The sequence below is a fragment of the Adiantum capillus-veneris genome, chromosome 15 (assembly GCF_014529385.1).
Source record: "Adiantum capillus-veneris isolate H3 chromosome 15, ASM1452938v2, whole genome shotgun sequence".
NCBI classification, from domain to species: Eukaryota; Viridiplantae; Streptophyta; class Polypodiopsida; order Polypodiales; family Pteridaceae; genus Adiantum; species Adiantum capillus-veneris.
In genome coordinates, this window is record NC_140945.1 from 30,914,042 (window position 1) to 30,930,902 (window position 16,861).

Sequence of the window (16,861 nt, forward strand, 5' to 3'; positions counted from 1 at the left end):
CCCACTTTTTAACCATGAATTCACCGGGTTGTTGGGGAAGCTTGGCCACCAGTGACTTAGTTTTAGTCATAAGCTCCGCAAAAGTCTCCTCAGGCTTGAGCACCATGTTGGCCAACTCATCCAACACCTTCTCCTGGTAGTCACCCGGCCTGAAAGCTGCACAGAACTGCTGTCTTAAGGCTGCCCACGTTGCAAAATGGTTCTCTGCAAATTGACTGTACCACTTATCTGCTAGGCCATCCAGGGTGGATGGAAATAGTACCAAGTAAGCATCTTCTGTGTTCAGCCCACGTCCCCTACAGAGAGGTACAAATCTTCTTGCATGGTCGTCAGCATCTTCTGAAGAAAGCCCTTTGAAGGTAGGGAACTTGATGTTCACCTTGGCCAAAACACTAGCTAGTGGCTCCATGATTCCTTGCTGAGTCTGTTGCACAATAGCTTGCTGTAGCAGAATAGGAGAGAGCTTTTCTAGAGAAGGTGATCGCGAAGATGTGGAACCTGATGACAAAGGAATGGGTGAGAGCTTTTCTGGAGAAGGTGATCGGGAAGATGGGGAACCTGATGAAGGAATGGGTGATGCGATCTGTGGAGGTATAGGTGATGAGGTTGAAGGATTTCTACAAGGTGTCAAAGGTCGTCTTTTGTGATAGTACTTCAGAGGGCTCAGTAGTGGGCTTTGACGCTCAACTGACCTCCTTGTATGTGTCATGCAGTGACCACCAGTCCAACCAAGTTTAGGTAAGAAACTTGTGACAGGTCTAGACTCCACCAAACCAACCAGGTCAATGACTAGACTCGGCTGGACCAAGGACGAGACCAGGGACGAGGAAGGCTAGACCGGGGTCGAGGAGGTCTAGACCAGGGACGAGGAGGACTAGACCAGGGTCGAGGAGGTCTAGACCAGGGACGAGGATAAGTTGGACTAGGGCGAGAAAGGACTAGACCAAGGACTAATGGACCAGGTGAGAGGGGAACATTGCAAGGCAAGGTCGGCTAAGAAGGCAGGCGAAGCTAGATCAACCTAACCAGCTTCAAGATTTACACCTCACAGAGTGAGATTTCAGTTGAGGTCCCACCGTGATCGCCAAAATGAGAGCACCTGTAGCGCGGATAATATGTCGTGCTCTCTACAATGTGGGTGCCCCTCAGTGCAATGTGCGAGACAATCTCACTCAAACAATGGAAACTCTCTCAAACAGAATGAAACACAGAAACAAAGGATAACAACAGAGACACAACAGTGGACCAGAACATGTGGACTCGACTAGCTCAAAGAACCGTGTACAGATTCTGGTGTGGCAGCACTCTCAGCTCCAGCCCAGGACTCACAGGTATAATGGGGTTGTCGAGGCTCAGATGTGCAGGGATGGTGCTAATGTGCTATGTCTAGGACTCTGTGTAAGACTCGCTACCAAGACGACGCTGGACCAAAGGTGAAGAAGATGATCCGATAACCGACCGCTACTACTCATATGTACCACCGTAAAGAGCCACCAACGGCTCATAAATGTCATCCATGTGGTGACCTGGCCACGAGGTCCACTAGACCACCTTCGGTCGTCGGTAGGTACCCTACCACGTGTCACTCCCAGACCAGAGGTCCGTCCAGAGGGTCCGTGCAGTGTGAACCAGTCCCAGTGTAACCCACTGTCCAACTGTATGTCCTGTGAAGTGACTGTAGCCCTGCTACATGCGTATCTGGCCAATAGCACACCGTATCCCGTGGGATAGATGAGTATCCATGTATCTTGGTCTGATCACAAAACCATCCTCCGTGAGTTGGAGAAGATGCTCTTTATAGAAAGTCATCTTCGTACCTAGCTCATGTGTAGATTGTATCCATGTCCTCTTCGTATGCAACTGAATCAAGTCCTGTCTGATGAGCCTGGTAATCTCTCCAGTCCCTACGAAGAGTCGCCCCCCTGTGGCGGGACTGGATTCTAACTAAGAACTCTCCATTGCCTCTTTGGGATCTTCCAGCAGATCGGTGGTGCCAAACCCTTGAAGATCTAACTTCCGAGCGTATGAGGCAACTCATCCCTTGTGGCTTTTGAACGCATTACACCTGAAGTTTGTCCTAAGGGTATTGAACACATTACGCCTTGTGCCTAGGCTAAAGGTAAGTCTCTTTGGGATCTTCCAGCGGAGGGGGCGATACCCAACCCTTGAAGATTTAACTTCCAAGTGGATGAGGTAACTCGTCCCTTGTGGCTTTTGAACGCATTACACCCGAAGTTTGTCCTATGGGTATTGAACGCATTACGCCTTGTGCCTGGGCTAAAGGTAAGTCTCTTGAGGACTTCAGGAGGGTGGGGCAACTCACACTTCTGAAGTTGGCGAAGAGCCCCGTAAGAGGAGGTTTTGGACATCTCGAGCCCTCCTTATGGGGTGCTTGGGAGGGAGATGTAAAAGCCCCTCTCCCCCCAGACCTGGGTCAGAGGCCCTCCCCCTTAGGGCCACGAGGGGGGGAGAAAGGAGTGGCGGCTCCCCTCGAGCTGCGTAGGGATGAGTCTCGAGCAGTATCCCCCTATCGAGTGCGAAAGGGAGGTGTGTCGTGAACCATAAAAAGTAAAAGGACTCACTCCATGGTGAGATCCCAACTCTACTCTTTGAAGTGCGGAAGTGGGGTATGCAATGTAAACCTCCTCTCTACAGGCCATCCAGGGGGATAAGGGGAAATGGTTGGCGCCCACCCCTACACCACGAGGGGATGGGAAGCAAGTGGTCTATCTCTTAGCCCCCGCGGGAGAGAGTTTATAGGGGACCCTTATAAAAAATACGATTATATATATTAATGCTCTTGCTTTCTAGCGCTCATTCTTTCAAATCTCCAAATTTCTCAAATATTCTCAAAGGCTATCTATACTCTCAAGGCAATCAATATTCTCAAAGGCTATCTATATTCTCAAAGCAATGACGAACTTGTGTTCAGTGAGTGCTATGAGCACACTGCATACCTCTACTGCAAGGAACAAACTCCAGCGGCAATCATGGACAGTGCCTACTGGGAGGAACGAACCTCAGAGGCAATCAGGTAGGGTACTCGGGAGGCACGAACCTCGGGAACAATCAGAAGAGTTGGCTGCTACCTTGCAAAGCACCTCGAGCAGAGGGATTGGACCCTTTGCGCCTGGGGTGGATAGACCACCCCGCGGGGTGGGGGATTTTACCTTGCGAAGCACCTCAAGCAAGGGGAACGGACCCCTGCGCTTGGAGGGGATGGACCACTCCCTGACGTGGGGGATTTTACCTTAGCCTCCGTTGAGGCTGCCTCGAGTGGGGGGATTGGACCCCCCACACTTGGGGTGGATAGACCACCCCGCGGGGCCCGAGCCAATGACATCAGACAGATGGAAAGAGTGTGCATGACATGTCTGACACTGGCGACGCTGAAACTTGGAGTAGCCTTTGGTGAATTCGGTTTAGCATGTGTTTGGGGAGCGGACAATCATAGCGTCTGAAGCTTTTGGAGGCAGTTGGAGATTGCGAGAGTGGGAGCTAGTGTGATCAAAGTTAGTAAAGTTACCAGCTTGCAGTGTAGGAGTGTTCGCTTTGATCTCTATACCCACTCTTTTAGCGCAGCTGAAGCGCTCGTAGGTAAGCTAGGTGCAGAACAGCGCTTCAGCAGATGGAGATGCAGACTGTCGAGACCGTATCGAGACCGGGCCCGTAGACCAAGTTCCACCTCCGCCACCGGGGAGCAATCCGTCAACCACGTTAAGGTAACCACCTTCAGCCGTTAACGGACTCAGACATAAAGGGAGCGAGCTTGGATCGTTGATGGGAACCGGAAAATGGAACATTGTCAGGGTGCAAGAAACCCGAATGTTCCAAGGATGTTGGCCTCTTAGACTCCACGGTCACGTGGTCTTTAATGCCCATGCCCTAGGCACCGCAAAACCAGGAGAACGTAGAATGGCATCTCTAGTTGCAATTGAGCTCGGGCCCTTTGAGCTCAACTTCTCTTCCCCGAATCAGATTTTCATACAATTTTTTCCCAAAGGTTCAGGGGCTTGGATTCATGGAAATGTGTACATTCCGCAGCGCCAGTTGGGCGAAGCCATGACAGTCGCTTTGAAGACCCTCGCCCGAATGTTGGGGACCATCTCAAACAAAAACCTACCGGTGATTGTGGGAGGGGACTTCAACATGAAGACGGGGGCACTGAAGAAGTGGCTACTGAGATGCGGGAGAGGATTTGAGAGCTTAAAGGTTCGAGCCTCGAACCTCACGTACCATTCCAGGTGGGGGAAGGTGAAGTTGGACATCCATCACTTTATCGTGAACGAGTCCGCCGCGAGACAACTTCTCAACAATACAGTACAGAGGGGGATAGACCTGTCAGACCATTGGCCACTAGTGTGCCACCTACACTCTGTGAATCCGGGAGTAGCAGCCAAAGCTACTTTGCCGTCCGTATCCAAATTGGATTCATGTAAGATGGATGTGAATTGCAGGTTGTTCCTCGATGACAATCATTGGAAGACTCTGCTACACCTCGAGCATGAGGACGGGCGTGCGACCCAACAATGCTATAACAAGTTTGTTTCCGTTGCTACATCAATAGCCAAGGAGGCTGGAGCTCTTGCCACGAAGCCCCAGCTGAGGCCAAGGTCAGGTTGTCGACTCGAACCTCAGGCTCAGAGACTCATTAATGCGCTCCGGAAAGCCTGGAATAAAGTGAGGAACAAATCTGTGAACACTAGGGTTGGCCGGCAAGCGGTTAGAGAGTACAAGGCAATAGCACTTCATGCAAAGGCCGCTGTCGTGAGTAACAAAAAGATCCTTCGTGCGCTTTGTGGAAAAAGGGAATGAGCTCCTGAGGGAGGGGCAAATGAAGAAATTCTTTACCCACCTCAAGAAAATAGTTGGGAAGGGGCAAGGAACTATTGCCAATCAAACTTTGAACGCAAATGGGGAGCTAGTAACGGAACCAGAGAGGCAATTACAAGTATGGGAGGGTCACTACTCTAAGGTATTCGCCGATACGGACGGTACCAGCAAGGATCCGCTTGCATGGTATGACAAACACATGCGCATTTGGCCTGGTATGCCTGAGATATGTGACCCGATGAACTGGTACAAAGTACGGAGGCCTGTCGGCGATTGAAGAGGCACAAGGCAGCGGGTGGAGATGGTTTACCACCCGAATTCTTTAAGCTGCTTGTGAAGGAAAAGGGGCTGAGATCCGATCCGCGTAAGCCACGAACAGAAATGGGCAAGGCATACTTGCACATGATCGAGGGTATTTATGACACTGGAGATATCTAGGCTGGCGCTAGCGACGCAGTGATTGTGTGAATCCCCAAGAAGGGTGATCTGACCAACACTGATAACTATCACGGGATCGCGTTAATCTCCGTTGCCATAAAAATCCTCACTACGGTCGTGATTAGGCGGATCACTAAGATACTTGAAAAGAGGAACTTCTTCAATCCCTGCCAAGCAGGATTCCGTACTAATGAGGAATGCGTAGGGCAAGTTGCATGTCTAAAGGAGATCGTGAAACTCCGTCATAAGGATGGGAAACCAACTTATGCGGCCTACATTGATTTCAAGAAGGCGTATGACACAGTACCGCACGAGGCGTTGTTCCTAAAGCTCGCTGCGGTTTGCCTGCAAGGTCGAGCACTTAGATTTTTCCAAGCGCTCTACAGGTCCACCTCTGTTAAAGTCCGACACATGGAACAACTGTCGAATTCGATCCCAGTGCAGCGAGGAGTCCGCCAAGGATGCCCGGGATTGCCCTGTCTATTCAATATATATATCAACGATATTCTAGATACAGATGGGGAAACATGGGGCCTGAAAGTACCTAATCTCCTCAAGAGAATTAAAGGACTCCTTTTTGCCGACGACCTGGTTCTTCTTGCTGACTCTCCTGAAAGCCTACAAACGAGCCTTGACAAGGTAAGTGAATGGGCAAAGACCTGGGGCATGACCTTTGGAATTGAAAAATGCATGGTCACGGTGTTCCACGAAGACCTGCAGGATCTCTCTATGAGGAGCTTTATTCTGGGTGGTGAGATGGTTGCAGTAGGTGAAACATACAAGTACCTTGGCATCGACGTAGACTCAACCTTCTCCATTGAACGCATCGTCAAGGAGCGAGCGGACAAGGGGAGGAAAAGCCTATTCGCATGTCAACACCTACTAGCGAACCGAGCCATCCCTATATGGTCTCGACTGACTGTTTTCAAGGCGTGCGTGTATCCAGTGATTTGTTATGGCGCGGAAATTATGGGGGCCCACGATCAATGTGTTCTTCACTCTCTGCAGCGCCTCGTCGCCACCGAGATGTGAATGTTACTCGGAAAGGGAGCAAGGTCAACCTTTGTAGGGACGGCAACTCTCCATCACGAGTTTAACATCCCACCCGTACCTGCCTTCTGTGGGGGATAATGAGCAAGGGCTTTTGACAAGTACCGCTCGGTTTCATCTACCTAGATAGGCTCCTTGGCAAACAAGAAGCCTAAGAACCAACCGTTCAAAAAGTGGACTTGGACGACAAGAACCCAGAACTGGATGAATAAGTATATCTCAGCGGCTGACTTTAGCTTAGTTCGCTACCACGCATGGGACAAGTGGGACGAGAGGCGTTCGTGCCTGGCGTTGGAGCCCTATAAGACGATCGGCTTTGAACAAACTCGTGGATACCTGCTGCAACTCAATAGGAGCACTATAGTGAATAGGAAGGAGGAGAGGATGCTGGCTCTCCCGTAGGTGGGCTCAAACTGGCTGATAGTTATATGCGCGGACACAGCATTTGCACGCTGTGCTCCCAATTAGAGGGTCGTTCGCTTTCGCATTTGCTGATGAACTGTTCGGCGGTTAATGATTCTAGGGGGCGATGGCTAAACCGATTCAACTCCACCTTCAACGCTATCGACCCTTCGTTGGACCTTGAAGAAAGGACCGTTATCCTCCTTGGTGGGGAGGCTCGCGGGAAGCGGATGCCCTTCTGGGTACGCCGTGATCCGCACTCGAGGGACGGCTTCCGCAGGGCACGTGCCTGTGGCGAAGTTCCTGGGTGAAGTTCTACCCCGGTACTTGGGTGCTCTGCATAGGCGGATGGGGAGATAATGCTCCCCTTCCTATGCTGTTATTTTGAATCCAATTCCTTATGGGGGAAATGACATAATTCTCCCCAAGCGAAGCCAGATGAGCTACAAGAGCGCCCAAGTGCCATTCCCCCCCGGGGGGTCAACTTCACCTAAAAGGGGTTGGGAGGTGCAAAAGGGAGACACCACCAACCTCAGCGGACGCCACCTGTGAGCCGACGTCCTTCCAAGCGGGTATGGCATTGCCTAGGGGAAAACCGTCGGGTTACAAAGGCAGTTTAGTGAGGTGAGCGATAAGTTACCTGGAGGAGGCAACTCCAAAGGGAAGACCGAAGCAAGTCCCGCAGTACCTGGGCCTCTAAACAGAGGTACTTGGTCGCTGTCACGCCCAAATCAAGTTGGCGAAATGGGTCTCTCAAGGGAATAGTCATGGCCCTAAGAGTGTAGATAATTCTGGCCTCTAGTAGTCCAGAGGAAACTAGTGACAAAAGCGTCTGCCTTAGGATTCTAGGTACACAGTCCTGGTCGTTCTTCTTGTGCACTTTTCTGGTGTATGAGGAGAGCGGCCGGGCGTGCCCTACTCGACTCCTAAAACAAAACAAAAAGTGAGGGGGTAGCCGGTCCATACTAACGCCATGTAACTGAAACCAAGATGCCATCTCTGCATACCAACATGATCTATCTCCCTGCAATGCCAGCTGTCGCGAAGACTCTAGTGCTAGTTGAGCATATTTGTCTCTAGGGAGAGCTATGCATAAATGAAACTGATCGAGTGAGTGCCTCCACTACCAATGGACGAGCAGTGAGCTCTACCCTAACAATGTCATGTGGTACTGAGGCCTTGGCCCTAATCATCCAAGAAATCATAGACACCAAGGGCTTCTCCATACATCTCCATCAATCAGTACTACCAACTCTGCTATGATGATCAACTGAGGGGCCCCATATCTCCACCGCGTACAGCATGGCCGAAGTGACCAAAGTGTCAAAGAGCCAAAGCTTTGTCCGAGGTTCTTGGAACTGAACCTGCGAACATATCCTCTCAAGTCTCCTCAATGCTGCATAGGCTCTGGTCAATCGCGTATCTGCTGCACGCCTCAGGGAAAATATTGGACCACTGAAAACTGCCCCAAGATAAGTGTATGTATCTGCATACTCCACAGTCTCTTGACCATATGTAAAAGTGGGGGCGGACCTCCTTACCCACCGCGCCGTGGTGTTAAACACCTTTACCTTGGTCTTACCAAGGTTCACAAACAATCCACTGTCCCGGCATCCAAATAACACTGCATCCCTTCTGGAGAATCGGAGATCAGCATATAATAGCAACGGAATCCATGTCCTTGCAAGTTGAGCACCTCTATCACCCTCTGTATGTACATAATCTGAAAACTCATCTACATATATCCCAAAGAGAGTCGAGATAGGGGACAACCCTGCTTCACCCCAATGGTGGAGTGAACCATGTCAGACATGCCCCGAGTGTTCAAAGCACTCACAGTGTGTACTACTGTTTGGAGCAATGTGCATTGTGGATTAGTAAGAAGGGCATTGGTTTTGTGGCCAGTGCATATCTATGAGTGACACTCTAGCCGCTTGTGTCTAGAAGTTAAAACTAGATTCTGTTTCCAAGATGTGGGCTTGCGAGTGACAGCAAGATTTCACTCTATTGTGCTATATCCAAGCTGTTAAGAGATTTGTCAGCCTCAGGTTTTCCTTAGATGTAACATACTATAAACGAGTGGCAACTTCGCCAAAGTGGAGTTTGATTCTGCCATTGGGCTTAGAATTTGTCTCTTTATTTCAGCTTTTAACCTGGACTTCTACACTGATGTTCAAGACTTGACATACCTACAATTCGACTTTAACAACGATCCATTCTCTGCCAAATACAGGTTTGTGGATGTGTGTGTGGTTGTGTGTAAAACAAACTCTTGGATCAATGACCTTACCATGTCCTTTCAATGTCACCAGGAAGCTCACAAAGGACCTTTGCGAGCTTGTAGAGGATTTTGCTCTGGTCAGTTTTACAACACTGAATATCCAGGTGAAACATTGCACGTGTATATTCTTCCATCTCTAATTTTATTTTTAATGTTGAGGTATCTTTGAACTCATATAAAGCTTTAAACCCTTGTTTTATAGGACAAGGAAAGCGTGGCAAATATAGTGAAGCTGATTGATAAATGCAATGGCTATGTCTTTTCAAGTATAGAGGGTGACATCAATGAGTTTATGAAGCTTGCTGCACGAGATTTGGATTGGGATTACTACAGATATCCTTATCATCTTTTTCTTTGCTTCTACACATTGTAAAAGTGATTCCTTGTTTTTTTTTTCTTTTCTTTTGGGGGGGGGAGAGAGAGAGAATTAAATGATATATTAACGTTTTCAAAAGGCCAAAATGACCTATGAGAGCAATCCGTTACAAACTGGTGAATCTGATACCATGTCTGGGTACAAAAAAGAGGAGAGATACTGAATTGAATCTGGAAGTGCTGAGAGAGAGAGAGAGAGAGAGAGAGAGAGAGAGAGAGAGAGAGAGTGCGCGTGCATGCAACAATAGTGAGGAAAAGGAAAGGAAGGAGGGAGGCAGGGAGATGGGATCCTTAACAATTTTTGCACAACTGCAGCAGTTCAAGAAAAGTATCTTGATGACGATAGCAATGAGGACGAGGATGCTAGTTATCTGGGCTCTCATTTCAATGGCAAGATGGAGTAGGGTATGGCAATTTTTCTCATTGTAGGTGAAAGTATTATCATCTGACAAGTAAAAAGCGTCATTTTTGGGCAATGACAATGCAGGATAGCTGTGGGGATGTAATTATACAGATATTTAGATGCTTGCAATGACAAAGAGAGGAGATGTATGGTTCCACAAGTCTACACCTTTGGGCTGTCTCCTACACGGTTTGATACAAAATCGGAAGAGTTTTGCTGCATCAGTGTCAATGAGTTGTGATATTTGACATCTGACAATCCCTTATATTACAGATAATATTTCTCTTGTGCTAGCTGAAGCTCATCGCTTACTAATTTTTGTCAGACTGGCTGATCATTGCCCCACAGTATATATTTTCTTGTGAACAGGTAGTGTATCAAAGCCATGTTGCTAGTTTTCAAATGCTTTCATTTGTAGTAATCAGAATGATCAGCTCAGCTCTTTAAAACATTTGTAAACAGTCTGTCCAAAGGTGCTAGCTTGGTTGTTTGAGCATTCATCCTTGGTGACCAGGGTCATCGGTTCGAATGCGGCCAAGTGACCCGTTGGCGCTCACGGCTCACGGACGAACTTTGTCACCTCGCACGGGAGTCGTGCGATTTGCCTGCCCCCCCAAAAAAAAAACACTTTTGTAAGCAGTTTATGGCTTCAATTCATAAAAGATTGCAGCTAGAGGTAAAAGATTGCAGCTAGAGGGTACTAGTAACCTTTGAGGCAAAAGGTAGTACCCTTTTACCTCAAAGGTAGTACCCATTGATTATGCAAAAGTCAAACTTGTGATTGGTTCAAAACCTTTTATCTCATTTTCACTTCTAGTAAAAAAAATGGGGCTTAGTGTAATTCCAGCTACTAATTTCTCTCTAAATTTTCAAATTATGAAGGTGAGAAAACCTACAAAATTTAGAGAAATTTGGTGTGAAAACCTTCAAATAAAGTCAATTTACCACTAAAAATTTCCATTTGTAGGTTTTCTAAATTTTTTTAAAAGAAAATTAGTTTGAGCATTGCGAGTCATTTTTTGAGAGAGCTTTGGTCAAGTAAGCATCTGTTTTTGAGCCAATGGAGCCATCTAATTTGAACCTTAAAACACGAAATCGTTTGTTGCTGACTAGCTTTCCAATAAATTTGGTTCGCATATTTTAGGAAATTTGGGCACTTCATTGCTTTATGTAACACTCTATGAATCAGAGTAAAACGCTGGAAGTACAAATGTGTTGCTATATGAATTTTTGTCCTGCAGGGTTACTTCTCTTGATGGAAAAACAATATTGTAGAGTGCCATATGATGTACATACAGTGTCAAATAATATTGTAGAGTGCCATATGATGTACATACAATGTCAGAGATGGAATGTTGTAACAAGCTTTTGTACTTGATGATATTGATTTTAAGAATGTACCTTTGCATTGGTTTTCTTGTTCCGGGAAACTTGAAATTGATGTTGTTTCAACTTAATGATGCAACAATGGGCTGCACATGTAAGAAACTACCTAAATCACATGCATTCAAATGGTATTTTAAAAATCCCTAAGCTTATGTGTCATTTCTAATTTTCTATCAAAAAACCAACACACAAAAGTTTTTTGCTACTTTGAAGCGAAAATTAAATTACTGAAACACTATGATTTCACTTTAAGAAGGTTTCCCATCCGATCGACCAGGTGGAGAAATTCAAATTGCTTGCTTTTAAGTAGAAATCAATTGACCTATACCCTTTGTGCACGTGCGTGCATGTACACACTTCCCCACCCACACAAATTATACACGTGCATGTATACAATTTTGTACATGTATATGTACATCTAGCCAATTCTTAAGTTCAAGACTCATTGGATAGAATTTTAACTCTTGGGAACATTTTGCTACAACATGAATTCTCTCTCTCATGCATCATACCATGCCTTGAGTACAAAGCTGGTCTAATAGATCTTTAAGGTCTTTTGGGATTTTTATAGTGATGTAGAAAACTCTCTCTCTCTCTCTCTCTCTCTCTCTCTCTCTCTCTCTCTCTCATGTTCACCGCACACAGGATCTCTCTAGAGCATCACTAAATGCAAATAAAAATCCACTATGTTAAGAAATAGTATGTTCTCCATGAAGAAAGTATATACTTCTTAAAACTCTACCTACTCTTCAAACCTCAAAAGTTCACTTCCTTGCCTTTCCTTCCCTTTTCAGTAGAGTTTAAATTTTTCCTAATCTCTTACCTTTCACTATGAATCTTTACCGAAAAGTATAATTTGGGGAAATCATCGGTTGTGATGCACTAGTTGTTAAATTTTCTCTTAGGAATCTTTAAAGTGCGCTTGATAGAAGATGCTCTACACATCCACATATTGTTCCAAGTTTGAAGAAGAACAATAGCATGTGGGCACTTCTAGGGACTGGAAGGCAATGTCTTTGTCATGTGCCACAAATGCAAGAGGTGGTCACCCTACATGAGGTGTTTTCTAGAATAACTAGTCATACAAGGTTATTTCATGGATTTTTCATCCAAATTTGCACATTAAATCATATATCAATCCTTTAAACCTGCAATAGCTTGTCAAGAAATGTGTGTTGAAAAATCTCATTTGCAAGTGTCTCTTTGTAGGGGCTACAGGACCTTGGCCGTGCCCCCATGTTGTAAGCACTCTATGAGAGTGCACTTGTCAACTTTTGCAAAGCGCTCCACCACCACAACTACTAGGTGGGACGAGGCTCTAAGTTTGGCTTGGGCATTTTGTATGAACACTCCCCAACTTTGTAAGGCCTATAAAAGCTCTTGAAAATTCTAATTGTGCAAGCATGTCTATATACGCTTCTCCTTCAACATTGTTCTTGTGTCATTTCACCCACCCTTGCTTCTTTTCTTTCAATTGGTACTAGAGCAAGGATTCGGGAAAACAATTTTAGAGAGAAGGAAAATAAAACCTTTTCATTAAGATTTAAGAAGGAAGTTACTATTTTTTTGGAAAATTTTCAATATAGTTAGAACTTGTAAGATGTGAAAGCGTTTTATTTCCTTCTCACAAGAAATTGCGAAGTATTTTCCCCAATGTGAACAAGTTCTAGGCTAAGTCAAACCGTCTTTTCTCGAACCTTGCTAGGGCATCGGAACTTTGGTGGAGCACAAAAGTTGCTGAGAGTGGAAGTGATGGTGTTCACACTGCATCTTTATTAGTAAAGCAAGAAAAAGGTGCATTAGATTAGTTGAGGAAGGTTTGAGAGTAGAGTAGAGCTTTAGAAGTAACTGTAACAAGCTTAGGTATCAGTATTTTTTGCATTTTTGAATGGCCTGACTAGGAGGATAATGATTTAGTAGAGTAGGTTTCTCACTAAGAGAGCCCCCCTTAAGGCCTTTAAAGGTACTTTTGAGGGGATCTTTAGAAACAAACGGGTTGCCCCATACACCATTTCACAATTCCACAACATCTCATTGATTGAGGTGCATGACCTAAAACACCCTCTAATGTGGGGGTCCTTCCACCGCCCTCCAGATTCAAAAGGGCCCTTGTGACACTTGTTATTCTAGTTCACCTTAACTTTTCACCTCAACAACGGTTCTTCCTATCTATTATCTTCAACAATTTGAATTTGTGAAAGGGGAAAGCTTGGAGAAATCCCTTGCTATTGTTTTTTTGCCTTGATATATTCCCTTCTTTCCACCTTCGATGAATGATAAGCACCTTTTAACTCGTTTTTGATCCTTTGGAGGAGTTTCCGTTGTTGTTTTTTTTTTCCTTCCTCATTGGTTTAGGGAAAGAGGAACGTAGAAGGCGGGAATTATCCTTAGCAGGACTGGCAGACAGATGAAGCTTCTAGAAGCGATAACCAGCGAGTTACCACAGTAACTGACAGTGCACAATCAGTCATAGACACCAGTCTAACGGCCTATAAATAAGACCCAATACTCATTTTGTACAGTTTTTTGACTCACTAGAATCCTTAGTTGTCTACATCCTTAGCTACTTCTACTCCCTATATTACTTTGTAATCATTTGTTGTGCTCTCTCTTCTTATGTAATTCCAAAACCAGCTCTTGTTATGTTACCATATACATGTGGTAGTGATGTGTGTGAACACACTAGGACCGTCGGGGCATTTTTTCCCTCTTTAGGAGGTTTTTTCCCCCGTGCATTGTATATACTCCCATCACTCTAGGGCTATCTATCTTTCCATTGCACACCAAGTAACACATTCTCTATTGTGTGCCTTGAGCTCCCTTCATCTTCTCCAAGCTGTGTGTGTTTCTCTACAACCCTAATTCCAACAATTGGTATCAGAGCAGGTTGCGTCCTCCCGGGCTTAGTTGCCAGCTGCTCCAGCATACGCATGCTCACTTTCTCCGATTACAGTGAGGTTTGGCGAGCGTTCGCAGGTCGACAAATATTTCGGGACGGCTCAAAGAGCTTAGTCTGCTCAGATTTTTGATTCGGGCTCATTTCGGCCTCCATTTCCACTACAGACATTACTGCACAAGCTATTTCGTCATTTTGAGCAGAAATTCTGTCAGCGCCGTTTTCTGCATAAGAGGTGCCTTACAGTCTTCTACGGTTTGTGCTATATAGCACGTGTTGTTCCCACTCCGTTTCTCCTCTTTTTCGGACAGTTTCACATCAGGTGCAGCATTTACCATGGCTGACAACAACACAGATGTGTTCAAAATATTTGCTGCTATGGACAGGTTGGATGGGGACAATTACCCTATGTGGGCTTATATGATGCAACACGTTCTTGTGTCAAAGGGCGTCTAGAATATTGTGTAGGGCATTGATGTATGTCCTGGTTCTCAGGATGTAGGCGATGTTGAGGATGTTGCAGGTCTTGCTGCAAGAATTGCTACTATTAGAGTTGTTTTGCCTACGGCAGAACAAGCTCGTTGGGATGTAAAGGATGTGCAGGCTCATGTATTGATTGTGTTGTCTGTGAAGCGCACCATTGTCCCTCACGTTCGTTCAGCAAAATCTGCAAAACAGGCTTGGGATATTCTAGCAGGTCTTTAGGCAAGCCGCAATGAGGCTAAAATTGCTTTGCTGCGTAAAGAGCTGGAGTCGAAGATTATGCATGAGGAAGATGATATGGACACTTTCCTTGCTGGTGTCAAGGATATCAATGAGCAACTTATTATGACCCAAGGAAATCTTGAAGTTGTCAAGTTTGATGCATTATGCACATTGTTGTTGCAGAGTCACTTTCCAGAAAAAACAGGACTAAACAGCATGCAGTTGAACAGGCTTTTATTGCTTCTCAAAGAAAGGGTGGTAACAGTAATGCAGTCACTTCTTATGATTCTTTTGCGAGTGGAAAAACTTCTGTTCCCAATGCTTCTGCTGGCAGCACTTCGTCTGGCAATTCTAGTGATAAGGGCAAAAAGAAGATGTGTTGCCATTATTGTAAAGCTAATGATCACTTGATCAAGCAGTGTCCTAAGTTGAAGGCCAAAGAGGCTAAGAAGAAAGAGGGTGGTTCCACTGCAAATGCTGGTTCCACTACAAATGCAGCTATTGTTGAGTCTTCTGTAAAAGGAGACTGTAATGCTGATGTTGATGCAGAATGGGCTTTTAGTGCAGAGTGCACTTACAATCCTGTTGTCCATTATGCATGCATGTCAGTTGCTGCAGATTCACATGTGTGGCATTTCAACAGTGGTGCTACAAAGCACATTACCTTACATCGTGAATTGTTCACCTCTCTCGAGTCTGTCCCTCATGGGAATTCAGTCACTTGTGCCAACAATGCCTCTTATCCGGTTCAGGGAGTTGGAAAGATTGTGCTTACTGCTGCTAATGGCAGTTCTTTCACACTTGTTGATGCACTTTATGTACCTAGGATCAAGAAGAATATTTTGTCTGTATCTGCACTTGCTAGAATTGGACTTGTAGTCAAATTTGTGGATGACAGATGTACAGTTCATGATCTCAGTTTTGGTGATGAAATCGTTGCATCTGGGCTTTTGTGCGGTGGGTTGTATAAGCTCACTTTGTATGACAAGTGTGGAAAAAATTTTACAAATGCGGTTGCAGATTCAAGGGCTATTTCAGATGCAAAACTTTGGCATGCACGTTTTGGTCATCTAAATTTTGCCAGTTTGCTGCGTTTGCAGAAATCTGATATGGTTGCTTCTTGCCGCCTCTTGAAGCACCTATCAAACATGTTTGTGAAGGCTGTATTTTGGGTAAGATGCAGTGTTCTAAGTTTCCAAAGGATGGTTCAGTTCGGGCAACATGCAGGTTGCAGCTTGTGCATAGTGACGTTTGTGGACCCATGCAAACTCCGTCCTTGGGCAATTACCTTTACTTCGTGACTTTCATTGATGATTACTCCAGGCATGCATGGGTATTTCCACTTAAAGCGAAGTCCGAAGTTTTATGTGCTTCAAAAAAATTTTGGCTATGGCTGAAAATGTCTCGAAATGTACTATGGGCACCCTCCGTTCCGATCGAGGGGGGGAGTATATGTCTCATCAATTCAATGCATTTCTGGCTAGTCGTGGGATAAAACACCAATGTATAGTGCCTTATACACCTCAGCAAAATGGTGTTGCTGAGAGGGAAAACGGGTCACTTACGGAAATGGCACGATGTATGGTCAAAAGTCAAGCTTTGCCGCATTTTTTTTGGCTTGAGGCCATCATGTGTGCCACTTATGTACTAACCAGGTGTCCTACAAAAGCTTTGCAATCTATTACTCCATATGAAGCATGGCATGATAGAAAGCCTTCTATTGAGCACATGCGTGTTTTTGGTTGTTTGGCATATGCTTTGGTGTCACAAACACAGCGTAGAAAATTGGATGATAAGGCTGTCAAATGTATTTTTGTTGGTTATAGTGCTGAAAGCAAAGGTTATAGGTTGTATCATCCGCAAACAAAACGTATTCTAGTTTCACGGGATGTAGTGTTTATGGAAGATTCTGTTCAGCCCTTGCTGTCATGTACTAGAGACAGTAATGTAAGCTCACAGGCCATTTATGACACTTTGTTGCCTCTTTTCAGTGGTGGAAATACGAATGTAAGTTCCAATGAGGCAAATGTACATCCTATGGGGGTTTTTGAAAATGTTACAGATCAGCCTATTACTGATGCATATGTACATG

General features: G+C 45.4%; 1 protein-coding gene across 5 annotated transcripts in view; it reads left to right on the forward strand.

Moving 5' to 3' along the window:
• LOC147440462 (GPN-loop GTPase QQT1-like) overlaps positions 1–10,455 on the forward strand; it is a 138,788-nt gene extending 128,333 nt beyond the window's left edge. For 3 of the 5 annotated variants that reach the window (XM_086530206.1, XM_086530204.1, XM_086530207.1), the window contains exons 9-13: positions 8,869–8,956; positions 9,036–9,108; positions 9,207–9,337; positions 9,687–9,784; positions 9,867–10,455. In XM_086530206.1, the coding sequence (XP_086386332.1) occupies positions 8,869–8,956; positions 9,036–9,108; positions 9,207–9,337; positions 9,687–9,783 (389 nt within the window). In that variant the 3' untranslated portion in view covers position 9,784; positions 9,867–10,455. The remainder of the gene's footprint in view (positions 1–8,868; positions 8,957–9,035; positions 9,109–9,206; positions 9,338–9,686; positions 9,785–9,866) is intronic. The other 2 variants (XR_015190406.1, XR_015190407.1) reach the window with 2 other exon arrangements.
• Positions 10,456–16,861: the final 6,406 nt, after the last annotated feature.